The 22,168-nt window shown below is 42.9% G+C and overlaps 1 protein-coding gene across 1 annotated transcript in view; it reads right to left on the reverse strand.

The window, feature by feature from the left end:
• The window catches only part of LOC115147307 (glutamate receptor ionotropic, NMDA 2B-like), a 129,543-nt gene that overhangs the window by 105,296 nt on the left and 2,079 nt on the right, over positions 1 to 22,168 (reverse strand). Inside the window, 1 exon segment of the mRNA XM_029689487.1 lies at positions 16,064 to 16,573. Within this exon segment, the coding sequence (XP_029545347.1) occupies positions 16,064 to 16,072 (9 nt within the window). The 5' untranslated portion in view covers positions 16,073 to 16,573.

The raw sequence follows: 22,168 nt of genomic DNA on the forward strand, positions 1-22,168 counted from the left end.
AGAGAGAGAAAGAGAGATAGGGACAGGGAGACAAAGAGATATAGAGACAGAGGGACATGCAAAGGGGGGCACGTGGAGAGAGGGCACAAAATATTTTCTTTTTCTTTCACAGCACCTTATATGATCTTTCATTTATGAAGCATCCTGTGTGTGCTGGAGTTGATCTAGGCATGATCACATGAGAAGAACCCTAAACTACAGAAGAGGGGGATGAGAGCGAAAACAGGGAGAAAACAACTAGGGAGAAGAAAGCAGAGAAAGGAGGAATGAACATGGAGAGAGAGAGAGCGAGAGAGAGGAGAAAAACAGGGGAGAAAGGGAGGAGAGAGAAAACAGAGAAATGGGGAGAGAAATAGGCAAAGAGATATCAAAGAGGCCAGGGCGAGAGCAAAGCAGAGGGGTGAAGGGAGAAGTAGCAGAGAAAAAAGAGGTAGCTAATGTAGTCTGTTACTACAAATGTCCCATCTAAAAGCGTAATTAGTGGAGGTTTGTCAGGCCTAGTTGCAGGTACACATGCTAATTGTAAACGGCCTCAATCCTCAGTGAGGTTGGACACCGCTGGGAGGAGAGGGGGAGGAGGAGGAAGAGAGTGGGAGGAAAGCAGAGAGAGGAGAGGGGGAGGAAGAAGAGGAGGAGGAGGAGAGTGGGATGAAAGCAGAGAGAGGAGAGGGGGAGGAGAGTGGGATGAAAGCAGAGAGGGGAGAGGAGGAGGAGGAAGAGAGTGGGAGGAAAGCAGAGAGAGGAGAGGGGGAGGAGGTGAGTGGGATGAAAGCAGAAAGAGGAGAGGAGGAGGAGAGTGGGATGAAAGCAGAGAGAGGAGGAGGAGAGTGGGATGAAAGCAGAGAGAGGAGAGGGGGAGGAGAGGGGGATGAAAGCAGAGAGAGGAGAGGGGGAGGAGGAAGAGAGTGGGATGAAAGCAGAGAGAGGAGAGGAGGAGGAGGAAGAGAGTGGGATGAAAGCAGAGAGAGGAGAGGAGGAGGAGGAAGAGAGTGGGTTGAAAGCAGAGAGAGGAGGAGGAGAGTGGGATGAAAGCAGAGCGAGGAGGAGGAGAGTGGGATGAAAGCAGAGAGAGGAGGAGAGTGGGATGAAAGCAGAGAGAGGAGGAGGAGAGTGGGATGAAAGCAGAGAGAGGAGGAGGAGAGTGGGATGAAAGCAGAGAGAGGAGGAGAGTGGGATGAAAGCAGAGAGAGGAGAGGTGGAGAGCGGGATGAAAGCAGAGAGAGGAGGAGGAGAGTGGGATGAAAGCAGAGAGAGGAGGAGGAGAGTGGGATGAATGCAGAGAGAGGAGGAGGAGAGTGGGATGAAAGCAGAGAGAGGAGGAGAGTGGGATGAAAGCAGAGAGAGGAGAGGAGGAGGAGTGGGATGAAAGCAGAGAGAGGAGAGGAGAGGGGGATGAAAGCAGAGAGAGGAGAGGGGGAGGAGGAAGAGAGTGGGATGAAAGCAGAGAGAGGAGGAAGAGAGTGGGTTGAAAGCAGAGAGAGGAGGAGGAGAGTGGGATGAAAGCAGTGAGAGGAGAGGAGGAGGAGGAGAGTGGGATGAAAGCAGAGAGAGGAGGAGGAGAGTGGGATGAAAGCAGAGAGAGGAGAGGGGGAGGAGAGGGGGATGAAAGCAGAGAGAGGAGGAGGCGAGTGGGATGAAAGCAGAGAGAGGAGAGGAGGAGAGTGGGATGAAAGCAGAGAGAGGAGGAGGAGAGTGGGATGAAAGCAGAGAGAGGAGAGGAGGAGGAGGAGGAGAGTGGGATGAAAGCAGAGAGAGGAGAGGAGGAGGAGTGGGATGAAAGCAGAGAGAGGAGAGGAGGAGAGTGGGATGAAAGCAGAGATAGGAGAGGGGGAGGAGGAAGAGAGTGGGATGAAAGCAGAGAGAGGAGGAGGAGAGTGGGATGAAAGCAGAGAGAGGAGAGGAGGAGGAGGAGAGTGGGATGAAAGCAGAGAGAGGAGAGGAGGAGGAGTGGGATGAAAGCAGAGAGAGGAGAGGAGGAGAGTGGGATGAAAGCAGAGATAGGAGAGGGGGAGGAGGAAGAGAGTGGGATGAAAGCAGAGAGAGGAGGAGGAGGAGGAGGAGATTGGGATGAAAGCAGAGAGAGGAGAGAAGGAGGAGGAGGAGAGTAGGAAGAAAGCAGAGAGAGGAGAGGAGGAGGAGGAAGAGAGTGGGATGAAAGCAGAGAGAGGAGAGGAGGAGGAGGAGGAGAGTAGGAAGAAAGCAGAGAGAGGAGAGGAGGAGGAGGAAGAGAGTGGGATGAAAGCAGAGAGAGGAGGAGGAGGAAGAGAGTGGGAGGAACGTAGAGAGAGGTGAGGAAGAGGAGGAAGAGAGTGGGAGGAAAGCAGAGAGAGGAGGCGAGGGAAAATAAATGGAGGTATACACAACACAGATGGAGGTGGTTGGAGGAAGAAGAACTCCAGCAACAAGAACAACTCCAGCAACAAGAACAACTTCAGCAACAAGAAGAAATCCAGCGAGGGGGAGGAGGATGGGTGCTGAGAAGATGGAGGGATGAAAAGAAAGAAATGATTAGGATGATAAAAGAAGAGCTGAAGTTGAAGGGAGAAGAAGAAAGAGTGATGAAGGAAGGATGGTTGAAGCACACAATGAGAAGGAAGGTTAGAAAAGATGGACAGAGAGAGAAGTCGGAGAGGAAAGTATGGGAGAAAAGAGTGAGATAGTGAGAATGACAGAGACAGAGCAAGGATGAAGAAAGAAGGAGAGAGCAATAGAGAGAGGGAGAGAGAGAGAGTTTCCATGGCAACAATTCAAATGTGCCTCCATGCAGCACCCTGATGGACAAGGAGATACACACATTGTTCGCTTTGTACGCTGATACACACACACTATACACACACACACACTGATACACACAGCGTTCAAATACATGTGTATTTTATCATTAGTCATTTAAATACTTATTTTCTGTGTATTTGAGTATTTTTAAATAATGTGGCCAGAATCAACTACTTACTGTATATTGGAAGTATTTGAAAGTATTCCCAATTAACTTCCTATAAATAGCTTACCATTTGAAAGTACTTTAAATACGTATTTCAAATAATATAGATAATATACATGCTAATACTTTCCAAGTGTATTTCCAAATACATTCCAATATTCAACTACAGTACTTGTCTTTTCAAATACAAAATATCTGAATACTTACTTCAAAATGTATGTGAAAGTAATTGAGATATTTGAAATAGTATTTTAACCCAGGTCTGCACACACACACACACAAAGAAAATTACACACTGTTGGACACAAACACAGATTTTCAAGATACACTCGTATATAAACGAGGCTTATCATAAGGTGGGCTTATCACAGAATAGTAGAAGCCTACACACACACACACACACACACAACCCCCCCCCCCCCCCCCCCCACCCCACCCAGAAGTAGACCCAAAATGTACTAGTGTTATTCTAGGAATGTGTAGAGAGAGAAGAGGAGAGGACTGGGTGGTCCGTGTTACTGTGTGTCATGGTCAATGGAAGAGTCTCTGGAGCATTTGGCCTCTCCAGCCTAATTACTGAGAGAGGAAATAACCCCAGTATAACAAACAAACACACACACATACAAAATTGACTTGACACTGGCGGAGAGAGATGAACCTGAACCTACCTGACCTTAAAACTAAGCGCTATAAAAAGGCTGAAGGGGGAAAACAACAACAACACACAAACACACAGAGCAACCAGTTTGACTGAGAGAGAGAAGAGAAAACTACCCTGACATTTAGGGTAATCAGCCCTAGCAAAAGCTCAACTGTCATTAATAACTCCAAATTAATTACAAGAAACGGAGAATGTTAAGAGCCATCCAACGCAATGGATCATTTGCTTTCCTCACTGACTGCAGAAAAATCTAGACTGAGCATTTAAATATGCTGTCATATGTCCATTACATACTACTTTACACTGCAATTACAGTAACAGAGACATTAACGTGAAAGGAAAACTGTTTAAGTGGTTATTCCATCCACATCCATTCCCACACAGAAGATTTAACACACAGATACACACAGACACCGAAACACACACACACACACACACACACACACACACACACACACAAACGTACAGACACACACACACACACACACACACACACACACACACACACACACACACACACACACACACACACACACACACACACACACACACACACACACACACACACACACAGACATACACACAGCAAGGCTTGTACATGTATGAACACAAAGGAACTCAGGTATTCGGTAGCATGTATTTAGTACACAGCATGGACTTGTCCAGTGATGCTTAGCTATACAGCAGCAGTCTCCACCACACACACACGTCTACACTGAGCCCCTCTCTAAATCAGCTCCCTGACTCTCTGCCCAATGGGATGGCACACACTTATGAGCGCCAACACACACACACACACACACACACACACACACACACACACACACACACACACACACACACACACACACACACACACACACACACAACGATAGAGAGAGAGAGACACACATGTTTCATTGGGCGTGTAGTCACAGTGCGGGGCCTTGGGGTGAACTGGCCCGTGTCAATAAGACTAGCGCCCGCGGCGTTTGCTCGGACTCGCCTGTTACTGTCATCACACTTAACATTTACAAAGAGCATTGATCGAGGAACTCACCCCGCCTCAAACAGCCCAAACGACCAGAAGAATTACCAGGACCCCCCTCCCCCCTCGTCTCTCCCCACTCTCCCATGTGCCAATAGACGTTCTTTGTGATCAGTCAAGACATTCAACCCCTATTGGGTGTTTGTGCTCTCTGAGCTTAGGCCCCACCGGTCTCTTGTTCACACTGTAATGAGTGTGTTTGTGTGTGTGTGTGTGCTGTGTGTGCGGTGTGCGTGTGTGTGTGCGTGTGTGCGCGGTGTGTGTGTGTGTGTGCGCGCGCGGTGTGTGTGTGTGTCTGTGTGTGTGTGTGTGCGTGCGTGTGTGTGCTTGTGTGCGTGCATGCATGTGTGTAAATGGTGGTTAAAAAGAGACAGTGTTGTGTAAGGTATGTTAAATACACGCTGCTTGTCCTGAATACTGGGGGATTAGGAGTTTGAACGTTGCAGTCTCTGGAGCTCTAAACAGCTTCAGGAAGGAAGAGGGGCTAGCTGTTCCGCGGTGAATGCAACAGTCTCTTTATGCAATCAGAAACACATCCGTTTCCACAGAAACCAGAACACATACAGGAGTCATAGAACACATTAGCTGCAATCAGAAACACATCAGTGTAACGGTATAGACAGAAACCTTCCTGAAAGACATTGTATAAGTAGTCAAAACCGACATTTACACACAAACATCCCCAGAATCATGCAACATTTGAAAGACATTGAGGATGACATACTGAAAGCTTATACATTTCTCGTCATGATTTACAGGTAGTAAACAAGGAACACAACAGATATTTCTGAGAGCGTTCCTCCTACACGATGCATTTTCTACATGCAAATGATTCAGAAGCACACGCATAATTCATAGGTATCTTTTTATGTAAATGGTTGGACATCAATGGCTCTTCACCAACATGCGGATGGGCAATGACATCCACTTCAGTCATTGTTCTCAGTGGCATCTTGATCTCGGGGTTCAGAGATGCATCTCTTTATCTCTGCATGTCGCTATTGTGCTGTTGTCATCAGATAATCAGACTTCAAGCTGTTTTAATTAGCCTCATGCAGGAGCTTCGTGACATAGGTTATTATTCTTTTCAGTATTCTACAGTAATTCATTAATTCTATCCCACCAGGGGAGATGTCAGTTAATTCACTGATGTCACTGATGTCTTCCAATGTATTGTATTGCATGCTGATTCAGATTGTGTTTCCATATTGTTGGACAGTCAAGGATTGGTTAGCGAGCGTATTCTTATCCATAGGTCTACAATTTACGACTGTAAATGGTAGTAATTCATGTCCTTAGAGAAGGAGAAGCACACACATTATGAGAATAAATGGAATTTGCTTTAGCCTGACAGTAATGTTGAGTAGATGGTGATGTCCCTATTTAAATCACAGTCATGCAGCCGAATCCTCTGGATACTCAATGATTTTAATTAAAATTGAGAAATGGAAAGAGAGAGAGATGGAGGGAAGGAGAGGCAGAGAGAGAGAGAGAGAGAGAGAGTGTGTGAAAGCAGAGGCAGAGAGAGAGAGAAGGTGAAAGAGAGAGAGAGAAAGAGAGAGAGCGAGAAAGAGAGAAAGAGAGAGAGAGAGAGTGAGAGAGAGAGAGCGAGAGAGAGAGAAAGAGAGAGTGAGAGTGAAAGAGAGAGAGAGAAAGAGAGAAAGAGTGAGAGAGCGAGAGAGAAAGAGAGAGTGAGAGAGTGAAAGAGAGAGAGAGAAAGACAGAGTGAGAGAGTGAAAGAGAGAGAGAGAAAGAGAGAGAGAGAGAAAGAGAGAAAGAGAGAGAAAGAGCGAGAGACAGAGCGAGAGCGAGAGAGATAGAGATGGAAAGAGCGTTGGGAGCATCTGGGCATGAGGCAGTGAAGAAGGGAGACAGTTGGTTGAAATAGGGAGGCAGATACAGAGAAGCAGAACATGAACAGTGGGAATAAGAGAGAAGAGATGAGATAAAGGGGTAGAGGAAGTGGCCATGTCTAGAGGAGACAGTCTCATCACCCTATTCATCCCCAGAAGTGGGGCCAAGATGATGTAATCATCAGTGTGAGCCACTTGAGCTACCAGTGGTGAGTAGTAGTCATCAATCTGTTGCTTCTCTATGGCCTAAAAAGGGAAGGAAAGTCACTATTTTACAGAAGAGGGTCTTAGGTGTTTGATTAAGTGTGCTTGAGCTCGGTCGAGAGGCTTTTCAATGTTAATTGTGCTTAAATGCCACAGACAGGCATGCCTGCATACACACACACACATTCCCAGCCTGAAACACACACACACCCAGCCCTAAAAAAAACCTACTGATAGTAGGAGGGTTCCTCTATCCCCTGGGGTCTGCATTAGCTCATTGAAGCCATTTCTTCCATATCTCCAGGATTTGATTGACCACGCTCCTCTGGCTGCTCCTTACGGCAGCAGTACACAGCAGAGTAGAGAGGTCTCTATGTGGGCTGGAGCCTGGAGCCCGCTTCACAGTGACTGAACCACCACTGGATTAGAACTATAAAGCCTCTGTGACTGGACCACCAGTGGCTTAGAATTACAAGGCCTTTATGACTGGCCCACCACTGGATTAGAACTATAAGGCCTCTATGACTGGACCTCCACTGGATTAGAACTATAAAACCTCTATGACTGGACCACCACTGGATTAGAACTACAAAGCCTCTATGACTGGAATACCACTGGATTAGAACTATAAAGCCTCTATGACTGTACCACCACTGGATAAGAACTACAAAGCCTCTATGACTGTACCACCACTGGATAAGAACTACAAAGTCTCTATGACTGGACCACCACTGGATTAGAACTATAAAGCCTCTATGACTGGACCACCAATGGATTAGAACTATAAAGCCTCTATGACTGGACCACCACTGGATTAGAACTATAAAGCCTCTATGACTGGATCACCACTGGATTAGAACTATAAAGCCTCTATGACTGGACCACTACTGGATTAGAACGATAAAGCCTCTATGACTGGACCACCACTGGATTAGAACTATAAAGCCTCTATGACTGTACCACCACTGGATTAGAACTATAAAGCCTCTATGACTGGACCACCACTTGATTTGAACTATAAAGCCTCTATGACTAGACCACTACTGGATTAGAACTATAAAGCCTCTATGACTGGACCACTACTGGATTAGAACTATAAAGCCTCTATGACTGGACCTCCACTGGATTAGAACTATAAGGTCTCTGTGACTGGACCACCAGTGGATTAGAACTACAAGGCCTCTGTGACCGGACCACCAGTGGATTAGAACTATAAGGCCTCTATGACTGGACCGCCACTGGATTAGAACTATAAGGCCTCTGTGACTGGACCACCAGTGGATTAGAACTACAAGGCCTCTATGACTGGACCACCACTCGATTAGAACTATAAAGCCTCTATGACTGGACCTCCACTGGATTTGAACTATAAAACCTCTATGACTGGACCGCCACTGGATTAGAACTATAAAGCCTCTATGACTGGACCACCACTGGATTAGTACTATAAAGTCTCTATGACTGGACCACCAATGGATTAGAACTATAAAGCCTCTATGACTGTACCACCACTGGATTAGAACTATAAAGTCTCTATGACTGGACCACCAATGGATTAGAACTATAAAGCCTCTATGACTGGACCACCACTGGATTAGAACTATAAAGCCTCTGTGACTGGACCACCACTGGATTAGAACTATAAAGCCTCTGTGACTGGACCACCACTGGATTAGAACTATAAAGCCTCTATGACGGGACCACCTATGGATTAGATCTATAAAGCCTCTATGACTGGACCACCACTGGATTAGAACTATAAATCCTCTATGACTGGACCACCACTGGATTAGACCTATAAAGCGTCTATGACTGGACCACCACTGGATTAGAACTATAAAGTCTCTATGACTGGACCACCAGTGGATTAGAACTATAAAGCCTCTATGACTGGACCACCACTGGATTAGTACTATAAAGTCTCTATGACTGGACCACTACTGGATTAGAACTATAAAGCCTCTATGACTGGACCACTACTGGATGTGGTTATATGTCCTATACAGTCTGGCATCCCTGTGTCATCACTGTCATTTCTATACTGCACCTATATATCTCTGTCTATGTATTCTAGGTTTGACAGCTAATGTTAACAGCCATGCAAAAAACAACCCTTGATACAGATAATTTTCCCATATTCAAACCCAAAGACAGACTGTACTACTTTTGTCTGGGAAGATGTCTTCTGGCAAGGCGTAGGGATTGGGGGGGTGATTAATTTTAGCCTACCCCCTGAGGACACTAGTTATGACCTGCTTCCCCACCACCACCACCCTACCAGTCTTGTTACCCTCCAACCCCACCCAACCCCTCCCCACCTCAGTGGTCATGGGTAATTAATTAGCAAGCTGTTCCCAGCAGAGGGCCAAATGAAAGCAAGCTCAATGATACAGTCAGGGGGGACACTCAGACTCAGGAGGCAGGTTCACTTCACACAGTAGTTAGGGACACCCAGACTCAGGAGGCAGGTTTACTTCACACAGTAGTTAGGGACACCCAGACTCAGGAGGCAGGTTCACTTCACACAGTAGTTAGGGACACTCAGACTCAGGAGGCAGGTTCACTTCACACAGTAGTTAGGGACACCCAGACTCAGGAGGCAGGTTCACTTCACACAGTAGTTAGGGACACCCAGACTCAGGAGGCAGGTTTACTTCACACAGTAGTTAGGGACACCCAGACTCAGGAGGCAGGTTCACTTCACACAGTAGTTAGGGACACCCAGACTCAGGAGGCAGGTTCACTTCACACAGTAGTTAGGGACACCCAGACTCAGGAGGCAGGTTCACTTCACACAGTAGTTAGGGACACCCAGACTCAGGAGGCAGGTTCACTTCACACAGTAGTTAGGGACACCCAGACTCAGGAGGCAGGTTTACTTCACACAGTAGTTAGGGACACCCAGACTCAGGAGGCAGGTTCACTTCACACAGTAGTTAGGGACACCCAGACTCAGGAGGCAGGTTCACTTCACACAGTAGTTAGGGACACCCAGACTCAGGAGGCAGGTTCACTTCACACAGTAGTTAGGGACGCTCAGACTCAGGAGTCTCCTGCACTGTGAGCCGCAATAGTATTTTAGCCCACTGAGCTCAATCCTTGGCATTAGCATGGGGAATCGATCCAAATGTTCAGGTTTCAACCCAAGGGACTTATCACACAAGCCAGCTCAGATACACTAATTACAATATTATCTTTCTGGAGCAAAATGTATTTTTTATCCATGAAGACCAGAAAAGTATTTAAAAAAACAAGGGTTAGAACTGATTCAGGGAACAGAACCGAAAACCGTAAAATAACAAAATGATTTGAAGAATAGAACCCATACCGAAAAAGAAAGTGATCTATAGTATTGGGGACCGGTTAATAACGTTCTTTCATGTTCCAGGTATTTTCTACCAGTCCCCAAAAAATCGCAACAAAGCGCCTTTGCAAAGCCCTCACTCTCACTCAGAAACCTATTCCAGCGTCTGCCTGCCAGCAGGAATGTTTTTTATAGTGGGTGTGTATGTAGGCTACCTGCCCCTCCCTTCTGAAGCATAGGTTACTGTAGCCTTCTTACGACGTTACATAGGTTACTGTAGCCTACTGAACACATTACATAGGTTACTGTAGCCTTCTTACGACGTTACATAGGTTACTGTAGACTTCTTACGACGTTACATAGGTTACTGTAGCCTACTGACGACGTTACATAGGTTACTGTAGCCTACTGAACACATTACATAGGTTACTGTAGCCTACTGACGACGTTACATAGGTTACTGTAGACTACTGACGACGTTGCATAGGTTACTGTAGCCTACTGACGACATTACATAGGTTACTGTAGCCTACTGAACACATTACATAGGTTACTGTAGCCTACTGACGACGTTACATGGGTTACTGTAGCCTACTGAACACATTACATAGGTTACTGTAGCCTACTGACGACGTTACATAGGTTACTGTAGCCTACTGATGATGTTACATAGGTTACTGTAGCCTACTGACGACATTACATAGGTTACTGTAGCCTACTGACGACGTTACATAGGTTACTGTAGCCTACTGATGACATTACATAGGTTACTTTAGCCTACTGACGACGTTACATAGGTTACTGTAGCCTACTGACGACATTACATAGGTTACTGTAGTCTACTGACGACGTTGCATAGGTTACTGTAGCCTACTGACGACATTACATAGGTTACTGTAGCCTACTGACGACGTTACATAGGTTACTGTAGCCTACTGACGACGTTACATAGGTTACTGTAGCCTACTGACGACGTTACATAGGTTACTGTAGCCTACTGACGACATTACATAGGTTACTGTAGCCTACTGACGATGTTACATAGGTTACTGTAGCCTACTGACGACGTTACATAGGTTACTGTAGCCTACTGACGACGTTACATAGGTTACTGTAGCCTACTGACGACATTACATAGGTTACTGTAGCCTACTGACAACGTTACATAGGTTACTTTAGCCTACTGACGACGTTACATAGGTTACTGTAGCCTACTGACGACATTACATAGGTTACTGTAGCCTACTGACGACGTTACATAGGTTACTGTAGTCTACTGACGACGTTACATAGGTTACTGTAGTCTACTGACGACGTTGCATAGGTTACTGTAGCCTACTGACGACATTACATAGGTTACTGTAGCCTACTGACGACATTACATAGGTTACTGTAGCCTACTGACGACGTTACATAGGTTACTGTAGCCTACTGACGACGTTACATAGGTTACTGTAGCCTACTGACGACGTTACATAGGTTACTGTAGCCTACTGACGACGTTACAAGCGTAATTCAGAAATTAGGGAGAGATGTTTAATTACAGAAGAATGGATGGACTTTTCAATGCCAGTTAAAGATACTATAGTTATCACTTTTCACATTGAATTTATTAAATACAAAAGGTAAGACGTGTTTTTAATCCTAGTGCTGCTCTGAACACACAAGCTCATTAGCTAGCTAGCTTGCTCTGGTCCCAACATTAAACCAACTCGGAAGTTCAAAGACATTCAAAGTTCCTCCATAGAAGCCACTCCTCCGTAGGTATAATTCTGTGGGCCTACTTCAGATAATGCATGTCATAAAAGGATGCTCAGAGCTTCAAGGCAAGCTTCCTACATCCTCTTTCCTCACCCTGAAATCTTCAGTCGCATCTCCCGCTCTACACTGTGACTGGCAGCACAGTATGTGCGTTTGTCTTTCGTTATGATTAAACCATACTGTTACGGCAAAATACAATTTGTTCTTAACGACTTTCCTATACAGATGAAATCGCTTACCCGCGCCACAGCAAGCTACTCTATATGCACTGATTGGTGAAGTAATATAATGTCAAGCTAAATGTAAAATAAAATGGATATTTCAGAGGTTTAAAAAGGAACAGAAAGGAACGATATAAACCGTCACTTTTTGGGGGTTCAAACTGGTTCAGAACTTTATTTTGCTCGTGGGAACAGTGGAACAGAATAAAAGAATAATGGTTCTGTTCAGAACAAAACAATTGGAAAATAACTTTGGTTCCAACCCCTGATTTCAAGTGTTTTATATATTAGCTATACTCCTGGTTTGGCTAGTAAAGCTCTTGTATATGGTCACCATTGCACACTGCTAACTTGAATACAATGGAATCACCCACAGCATACCAACGGTCACATTGGCTCTTTGTGTTCTTTTCTGGATAGATCCCTTGGGGAAAGAGTTTGTCACGGAGGTTTGAAACTACAAAGGAGTATCATGCTTTATCTTCATGGCATGTACTCTACTGTAGCCTGGTTAGATCACACTCCATCTAGGAATCTCTTTTACACTCTTTATCTCCTCCATTAAATGTATCATTATCCTCTCACTATCGTTCCTTCTCTGAAGAGTCACCTGCACAACACATGATGATCCCAATACTTCTCTTTACTCTCTCTCTTTTGTAATTCATCAAATGTTCCTTCCCTTATTATTTCAACCTGTTCTGGTATCATACCCCCCTCCGTCACTCTCTCTCTCATCCCTCCATCTCTCTCATCTCTATACTGCCACCCCTCTCTCAACGAGCCACTCTCCCCTTTTGTTCTGCCTCTCTGTCTCTGAAAACCTGGCTCTCTCTACCCCCTCTCCATTTCTCTTTCTCTCCCTCTTCACCTCTCTCTCTCCCTTCTCTTTCTCTCTCTCTCCCTCTCGCTGTAACTCTGTCTGCCTGCCTGCCTGTCAAAAAGCAGATTCAAAAGGGGTTCCGTCGGCGTGACAGGGAACAGTGACAATTTCAACAACAAAAAATGTTTGCACAGCATCTATACATTCTGATCATATAACCAACTAGACTCTCAGTGTGCTGCATTGACTCAAGTCAAAAGAAGCCAAGATAATTCAATGGAGACATTTCTCTATGCAAAAGCAGTGTACGCCCTAGCCTATCAGTGTTATCCAAGCATCTAGACTAGTGTTGCGTCTCAAATTACACCATATTCCCTGTTTAGTGCACTACCTTTTGGTCAAAAGTAGTGCATTACATAGGGAATAGAATGCCATTTGGGACACAGAGGAGGAGGATATCAGGTAGCCTATTAAGGGGAATAGGTATCGAAGGGGCAATTCAAGGCATGCTGATGAGTTGAGCTGATATGGTACTCTAAGAATCTACGACGACCAAGACATTCTGATCATGTCATTACAAAAAAAAACGCCAAAGAGAGGGGATCAGTAACCAACCGATTAGACTCACTGTGCTGCATTGACTCAAGTCAAAAGAAGTGGTCCTCTGTAGCTCAGTTTTTAGAGCATGGACAGTGGGTTCGATTCCCAGGGCCACCTGTACATAAAATGTATGCAAGCATGACTAAGTCGCTTTGGATAAACGTGTCTGCTAAACGGCATATATTATTATATTAAGAAGCCAGGATATTTCAGTGAAGATGCATTTTTCTATTCTTGTCCCTGTCCTATAAATTGTATCAAAACACCTACACTAGAAGTATATCAGGTTGCCTGTTAGGAGGGATACGTGTTGAAGGAATGCTGATATGAGTGAGAGCGTGAGAAAGAATGGCCCTCTAAGAAGCTACGGTATGTGGGCTGCAGCAGTATCACAGTGATGGGTCCCATCTATGCTATTCTTAGACCTTCCATCCTTCCTTCAAAGACAGTCACACATGACTGGCAGTGGTGGTGGGTAAAAAAGAGAGAGAGGTAGAAAAAGAGAGACATTTGGAATGCTTATTTTCATCACAGAGAAGCAAAGGGTGAGTGGGTGGGAGTCAGGGTGATCGTCACTTATTAGAGCGACAGTTAGTGAGGGCATACATTTTCGTCATCGACGATGGGTCAATAGACTGATGGTCGTTTGGGAAAGGTCTATACTTGGGAGATGGTGATGCATTACAGGTTCAACCAGGAATGAGAAGAGGACCAGAAAAAAGTGTAGAGTAAGAAAAGAAGATCTATTTAAATGTCTTTAACTTTGACCACATGGAATACTGTACATCTCTCTCTCTCACACAAACAAACCGACATGCACACGCACACACACACACGCAGACACACACTGTCCGATACATTCGAGTACACACAAAAACCTGTCAGCCTGCACTTCGAGTCCCCTTAATCCTTTAATGACTCCATCAATATTTGTAAAGCCAGTCAAATGAAGCCAGAAGCCAATAGAGTTGCCTGCCAGGTCGTCTGTCTGTGGCCATGATGTACTGCTGCCACTCTCTCAACACACACACACACTCTGGTCACAATCTACTGATCACAGAAGGGGGCTACCACACCACTAAGCCCGGCAAGAGAACAAGAGAACACGTAATCCACCACAAACCAAACCAGCTCCACAAACAAGCTCCTTCTGGGTCGCCCGCTCCAGTTCCCAATCTATCTGTCTGTGTCCCAAATGGCACCCTATTCCCTATTTAGTACAATATTTTTGCCCCATAGGTCTCTGGTCAAAAGTAGTGCCCATTATAAGGAATAGGATGTCATTTGAGACGTAACCTCTGTCTGAGATCTCCATCCTCAGTCAGATAAATTACCCTTTCACTCGCTCTGGGTTTCATTCAGTAGTCTGTCTCTCGGTGCCCCTCTCAAGTCAAGGGCTTAATTGGCATGGGAAACATACTGTAGGTTAACATTGCCAAAGCAAGTGAAGTAGATAATAAACAAAAGTGAAATAAACAACAAAAATTAACAGTAAACATTACACTCACAGAAGTTCCAAAAGACATTTCAAATGTCATATTATGTCTATATATAGTGTTGTAACGATGTGCAAATGGTTAAAGTACAAAAGGGAAAATAAATAAACATAAATATGGGTTGTATTTACAATGGTGTTTGTTCTTCACTGGTTGCCCTTTTCTTGTGGCAACAGGTCACAAATCTTGCTGCTGTGATGGCACACTGGTATTTCACCCTGTAGATATCAGAGTTTATCAAAATTGGGTCTCTATCTCTCACTTCCAGTCTCTACATCCACTATTAGATAAACCTGTCTCTGTGTCTCTCCCCCCAGCTCTCTTTCACTTCCAGTTTTCCATCCACTTTAAGTTCCCTCTACGCCCACCCCAGGGAGAGAGAGAGGAAGACAATTAGTCCTTTCTTCCTCTGCGCTCTCCTAACTCTTTCTTCCTTCACCCTCCATTCTCACCCTTTATCCGTTTCTAGTTTCATTCTCTACTTCGCGCTTTTCTCTCGATCTCGTTGGTACTGAAAACAAATTGTTCTAGATTTAAATAACAAACCCTAACATGTGCAATGACGTACTAAATGGAGTACAAAAAGGAACACCATTGGTTATTAACAGCCAAAAGAGAGGACTTTGGTTTTACTGGTCATACTAGGTCATTACTGTTCACAAAAGACATTTAAATAAGCCATTTCAGTGGCAGACAGTTACACATTCAGCCTCATATGGATATTGTATCACACATAAAGAAACGGAAGGCTTTTCGATCGAACCTGCATTGTGATATTTAGGCAGTAGCTCTTGTTCTTCAAAAACCAACACTACTCCCAGGTATAATCCACTCATAGGTGGACGCGTTTTCACAATAACAAGTGTGTATGTTCACGGATAATAGTTTATTATTGTTTTTAAATGCATTTCGTGAACTAACACTCGCATTTGGCTTTTTCTCCTCCCCCTTACCAGCTCTAACTTTGCTGATAGCTACTTTATAGGGGGAAACATGTACTGGTTGTCGCACCTAGCTAGCTTAAGATGAATGGATAAGAGCATCTGCTAAATGACTACAATGTAAATGTAATAAACATTGCAGGTTTGATTGAATTTCGGGCCTAAGACTGATGGACTGCATCTATGAAACAGAGAGAAAAGGTCAAGCGTAAAAGGCCTTGGGGGTCCTACCTTGTACATTGCCAGCCCAGATCTCCTCTCTACTCTTCAGAACTGGCATGGTGGTGTGGTCTGGGACTCAACTACTCCTCTCATAGCACCGGGTGGAGGGAAGGATGAACAGATGAAGCCGTGCAGAGAGGAGTAGATGTGAAGAGGGCTTATGGAGTGAGGGATGAGCACTTGGATTGAACAAGTGTGCGTGTGTCAAGTTTGAGTGTGTAAGGAGAACTCAAAAAATAAATTGAGAAATGACGAATGGAGAAAGAGATGGAGAGGGGCGAGGTGCTCTCTCATTCGTCTCTTGTCGTCTGACTCATCCTCCCGTCTTCTTCCACTGGATGATACAGCGCGGCGAGGTTTCCTCTGACAACTCCGTGTGTGAGTGTGTGTGAACAACGGTTGCCGTGGCAATGCGGAGATTAGAGCGTGTCTTCCTCCTTCCCCTTTTCTGTTTCTTCTGTCGCGCCCCTCGTTTATTTAGTCACCATCATCTGTCTGTACGTTCGGTCTTTGTCAAGACTGGGGGAGAGAGGAGAGGAGGGAGATAGAGAGATGGTCAATAACCAGACATCTGTTAGGGTGAATGTTTCTCTTCTTAAATGTGAATGCTTTTGTGTAGTTTGTATACACAAGTCAATTGCTTCAGAGGTTCAAGGCTTTTAACACAGCTTTTTACCTTTCACTTCACAATCTGAATTCAAATCCTTTCTGACTTATGGATTGGCTCTTGGCCAACACACAATTATGCAGTGTGATTTATCTTCTTATCACATATCATAAAAGTTCCATATTATACATTGACAGACAGTACAAAATGCGTGCAAAAGAACTATGGTACTTAGTTAATTTTGTCTGGTGGTTGGATTCAACTTTGGCCTAACATTAAATACCACTTTTTTAAATGAAATTTCAGAAAATAACCCATATCTTACATTGACAGACATACAAAATGTGTAAAACTTATAGTAACCACTTTGCCAATGTTGACGTTAAAGGCCCAGTGCAGTCAAAAACTTGATTATCCTGTGTTTTATGTATATTTCCACACTATGAGGTTGGAATAATACTGAGAAATTGTGACAATTACAATAATGCCCTTTAAGTGTAAGAGCTTTTTGAAAGGCCGTCTGTTTTGGTGGGAAGGAGTTTTGGCCTGCCTATCACCAGGCAGTAAATTAGTTAATAGACAAATAAGAAAAAGAGTTCCAAACCTCTCTGCCAATAACAGTCCTAGCAAAATTCTTGCTTGAGAAATTTATATTCGCTGAAAAGCTATTTTTGTTTAGTTTTTTGCTATTTTAATTAATTACAATCACAGTAAGGTACTAGATTGCTACCAATAAATGATTTAATATTGAGATACAAACGGCTGCATTGGACCTTTAAGTATTCAAGGTTTGTAGTGGGTAGATTTAACTTGAGCCTAACATTCAATGCATTCAACATTAGATTTCTGGAAAAAGTTCCATACACAACAGACATATAAAACGGGTTAAACAAATAGGAAGCACTTTGCCAATTTTGATGATAAGTATTCAAGAAGTAACTTTGGCCTAACACCCACTAGTCTCTGATCTTGTCCGTGTAATATATGCATCATTCTCTCATGTTCTCTTCCTGCCTTCATCCCTTCCCACTTTTGTTGATGGGTTGTGTCCTGCATTTCCCCGCTGAATTTTACCATGTTGCCCTCTAGGAAGTGTGTGTGTGTGTGTGTGTGTGTGTGTGTGTGTGTGTGTGTGTGTGTGTGAGTGTACACACATTTTAGCCCTGGGAAAAATGTCAAAGGATATCACTGTGTGAGGAATTTTTATCCTGTCTGGCAGAGTGATAAATTATGTATTCAACACATTTTATTTCCAAAACCCATCTTTCTCTCTGACTCTTTCCAACTGTAATTATCTCAAACTCCTTCAGTAGTATTTAAATTACATTAATACTGCAAATTATGTATTGGGCTCAAAGAAACATACGCACACTTTGGCAATTAAATAATGTACCACATGCAAGTAGACCGGCCAGTCCTAGTCTCACTACAATCAAACAACGTCTTTCAAAGACAATTATTCAGAAATATACAATATGATATATTGTGGTGAAAGCAAAATGGATTAAACAAAACTACTGATTATTATTATCTATCTGGAAAGGGCAGCAGATTGGAGTCTCCTTGCTAAATACATAATTATCATTTCCTTTGCCCCCTTCAAAAATGGAAAGCATAGCATATGATAAAGGAAATATGTGAGTTACTGCCATACTCATTAAAAAGTGCTAGGGCTATAGCCTACATACAGTAAATCCAAGCCATTATCATGTCCTTATAGAATTGACCAAAAATGTCACATATTGAACATATAGGCTAGGCTAGCCATGTTTCTCAAATGTAGCAACATAATCTCACCATGCATCACAGCTTTGTTATAGCATTAATACTTTATAACTGAGATGGAGGGGTGGATGGATGCCCTTTGTGAGTTGGAGACAGGAAGACATTGTCTGAGTCCCGAATGGCACCCTATCACCTATATAGTGTACTACTTTCGGCCAAACCCCTGTGGGCCCTCGTCAGAAGTAGTGTACTATATAGGGAACAGGGTGCCATTTGAGACTGAGACATTGTCAAAAAATGTACCTGAAAGGAACATTGTGTATCATAAATAGTAATAAGAGCTCACTCTCCTAGCGTAGTGACATCCCTCCTCACTGTGCTGGTTTAAAAGCTTACCTAAATCATTCAGACTGCTTGGGTCGACAGTACAGTATACTCAATTAACATCAACGCGATGAAACTTTGAGAGACTACTTTTACTCTAATGATTGAGATGGAGGACAAGGAAGGAAAATTAGTTAAAAAAAAGCTTAATCCAAGGCCTTCGTAAAGGAAAGTCTAGACTTAAAATTATATCTCACGTCCACTAACATCTGACATTGACTTAAACTTTGCAACCGATTGACTTCAACCACTTAAGATAAGAATCAGATTTGATACTATATGACATTTTGTAGAATTGTAGATAACATGAAAGTTAGTTGATCAATACTTAGGTCTTAGGTAATGACTAAGTAGGAGCTGTGGCAGTTTTATATATCGCCTCTAATGTAAAAATACGCAAAGGAAGCCAAGAATTTCACATTTTGGGGAAATATGAATTACATTCACAAGCACAGTTTTCACCATGCACCAACCTCCATTTTAGACCCCATTTCCATTAGAAGCTTAAGTGAATTTCTCAGAAATTACTAATAGGCATATGGGGTAGTGCCTGTCATCTTTTTATTGAAAAGAAAAACAACAAACGGCATTAGGACACTCAAGCCTACAGTGAACCACCACGGGAATCCTATGATGCAGCCTGAAATAAACACTTTAGGGGGCATCAAAGAGGACCAAGCACGCCCTGGCTGGTGTATGATTCACGGTATCGCTCATTTAAACAGATTAATCACACAGACAGTTGAATGTAAGGGGAAACATGGGAGGAAATATAGCGAAATATCTGAAAATATCATAATAAGATAGAGATACTGAATTAAAACCAAATCGAAACAAGCCATAATGCAGCCACAATGGACCAAATTGCAAAAGGACACTCAAATTACCTGTACGCTCTGTATTGTACATAACAGATATAGGCTAGGCTATATGGGCCCGATTCCGACTTAGGAAATTATGCCTTTTTTAAGCACGCCTTTCCTATGCACTTGGTATTCAGACTTACCTTATGAAGGTGCGTAACGGGCTTTGCAGGTGTGGTTCCCTTGCGCACTCAATAAATGCAATTCAACTGCTGAAACCCTCCCACTTGCTGGCCAACAGAGTTTCTTGCTGGCCAGTATAGTTTCTATTCAATAGGGTTGTCAGTACATTTATCTTAAGCCATCCCTTTAAATACTGTGTGGCTTATAGTTTGAATTTTGTTGACGGACACAACAGAATATATCGAACGGATTTAGAATATTAGGGATCGATGAAAGAAAGCCATCTAAATATATGCAAATGGTAGATTTAAAAAAGCTCTGATAGTGTATATTATTTAACTTAGGAAGGTATTTATGAATCATAAAAAAAACTGGTTTGGAGAGCCTTCACGAGCGAAATAAAGAAAATGGTGGTTTGATTCATTCTGAAAATTGCCACATTCAGTTCTTCAACCCGTGGTAATGTTGGAACGTTCATAGAATTATAATAGGGAGAACAGTGCACAATAGTAAGCTATACCCTCATCTATTGCCTGCACTAACCATGGAACTATGTGATGACACAGCCTAATATTGCACGATGCGTCGGGTTCAAACTTGGTCTGCCCGCTCCATAACGATTTAATTAGCCTACATGTCTTTTATTATATACAGAACCAGTCAAAAGTTTGGACACACCAACTCATTCAAGGGTTTTTCTTTATTTTTACTATTTTCTATATTGTAGAATAATAGTGAAGACATCAAAACCATGAAATAATAGATATGGAATCATGTAGTAACCAAAAAAGTGTTAAACAATTCAAAATATATTTTATATTTAAGATTCTTCAAAGTAGCTGTCCTTTGCCTTGATGACAACTTTGCACACTCTTGGCATTCTTTTGGGGCTCCCGAGTGGCACAGCGGTCTAAGGCACTGCATCTCAGTGCTTGAGGCATCACTACAGACATCCTGGTTCAAATCCAGGCTGTATCACAACCGGCCGTGATTGGGAGTCCCATAGAGCAGCACACAATTGTCCCCAGCGTCGTCCGGGTTTGGCCGGTATAGGCTGTCAATGTAAGTAAGAATTTGTTCCTAACTGACTTGCCTAGTTAAATAAAGGTTTTATTTTCTCAACCAGCTTCACCTGGAATGCTTTTCCAAAAGTCTTGAAGGAATTCCCACATATGTTGAGTACTTGTTGGCTGCTTTTCCTTCACTCTGCAGTCCAACTCATCCCAAACCAACTATGTTATTTCATAGTTTTGATGTCTTCACTATTATTCTACAATGTAGAAAATAGTACAAATAAACAAAAACCCTTGAATGAGTAGGTGTGTCCAAACTCTTGACTGGGCCTATATATATACAGTTAATAATATATATTCATTTATATTTATATATATATTATTAACTGTTACTAATGACCCTCAGCAACAACCAAAAAGCTGTGACATCGTTTACAGAGGATTCAAATGTAGGTAAACAAAACAATGTAATTAAATGGAATGATAATGTAGGCTATAACAATTGAAGGGAACTAACAGTAAATTGGCAGTTGAATATGTGTTGTTATTCGGCTTACTGAAAGTCGATAATGATAGTGGCTAATATTTTACATTATAGAAATATGGGCATATAATTAAGACTTAGTCAGTCTGACCCCTTGACTTTTTCCACATTTATTTATTTATTTTATTGAACCTTTATTTAACCAGGTAGGCTAGTTGTGTCACGTTTGTCGTAGGATGAAGCGGACCAAAGTGCAGCGTGATTATCGTTACACATATTTTATTGAACTGTGAAACTATGCAATACATACAAAATAAACTGAATAAACAAAAACAACAAACCGTGATGAAGAGTTAACATACACATACTCAAAATCAATCTCCCACAAATCCAGGTGGGAAAAACACCTACTTAAGTATAATCTCCAATTAGAGACAACGATGACCAGCTGCCTCTAATTGGAGATCATCCCAAACAAAAACCCAACATAGAAATACAAAACTAGAACATCACAACATAGAAAAACTAAACTAGAAAACAAAAACTGTCACGCCCTGACCTACTCTACCATGGAAAATAACAGCTTTCTATGGTCAGGACGTGACAAGTTGAGAACAAGTTCTCATTTGCAACTGCAACCTGGCCAAGATAAAGCATAGCAATTCGACACATACAACAACACAGAGTTACACATGGAATAAACAAAACATACAATCAATAATACAGTAGAAAAAAAGAAAACAAAAAGTCTATATACAGTGAGTGCAAATGAGGTAAGATAATGGAGATAAGGCAATAAATAGGCCATGGTGGCGAAGTAATTACAATATAGCAATTAAACACTGGAATGGTAGATGTGCAGAAGATGAATGTGCAAGTAGAGATACTGGGGTGCAAAGGAGCAAGATAAATAAA

The sequence above is a fragment of the Salmo trutta genome, chromosome 14, assembly GCF_901001165.1.
Source record: "Salmo trutta chromosome 14, fSalTru1.1, whole genome shotgun sequence".
NCBI classification, from domain to species: Eukaryota; Metazoa; Chordata; class Actinopteri; order Salmoniformes; family Salmonidae; genus Salmo; species Salmo trutta.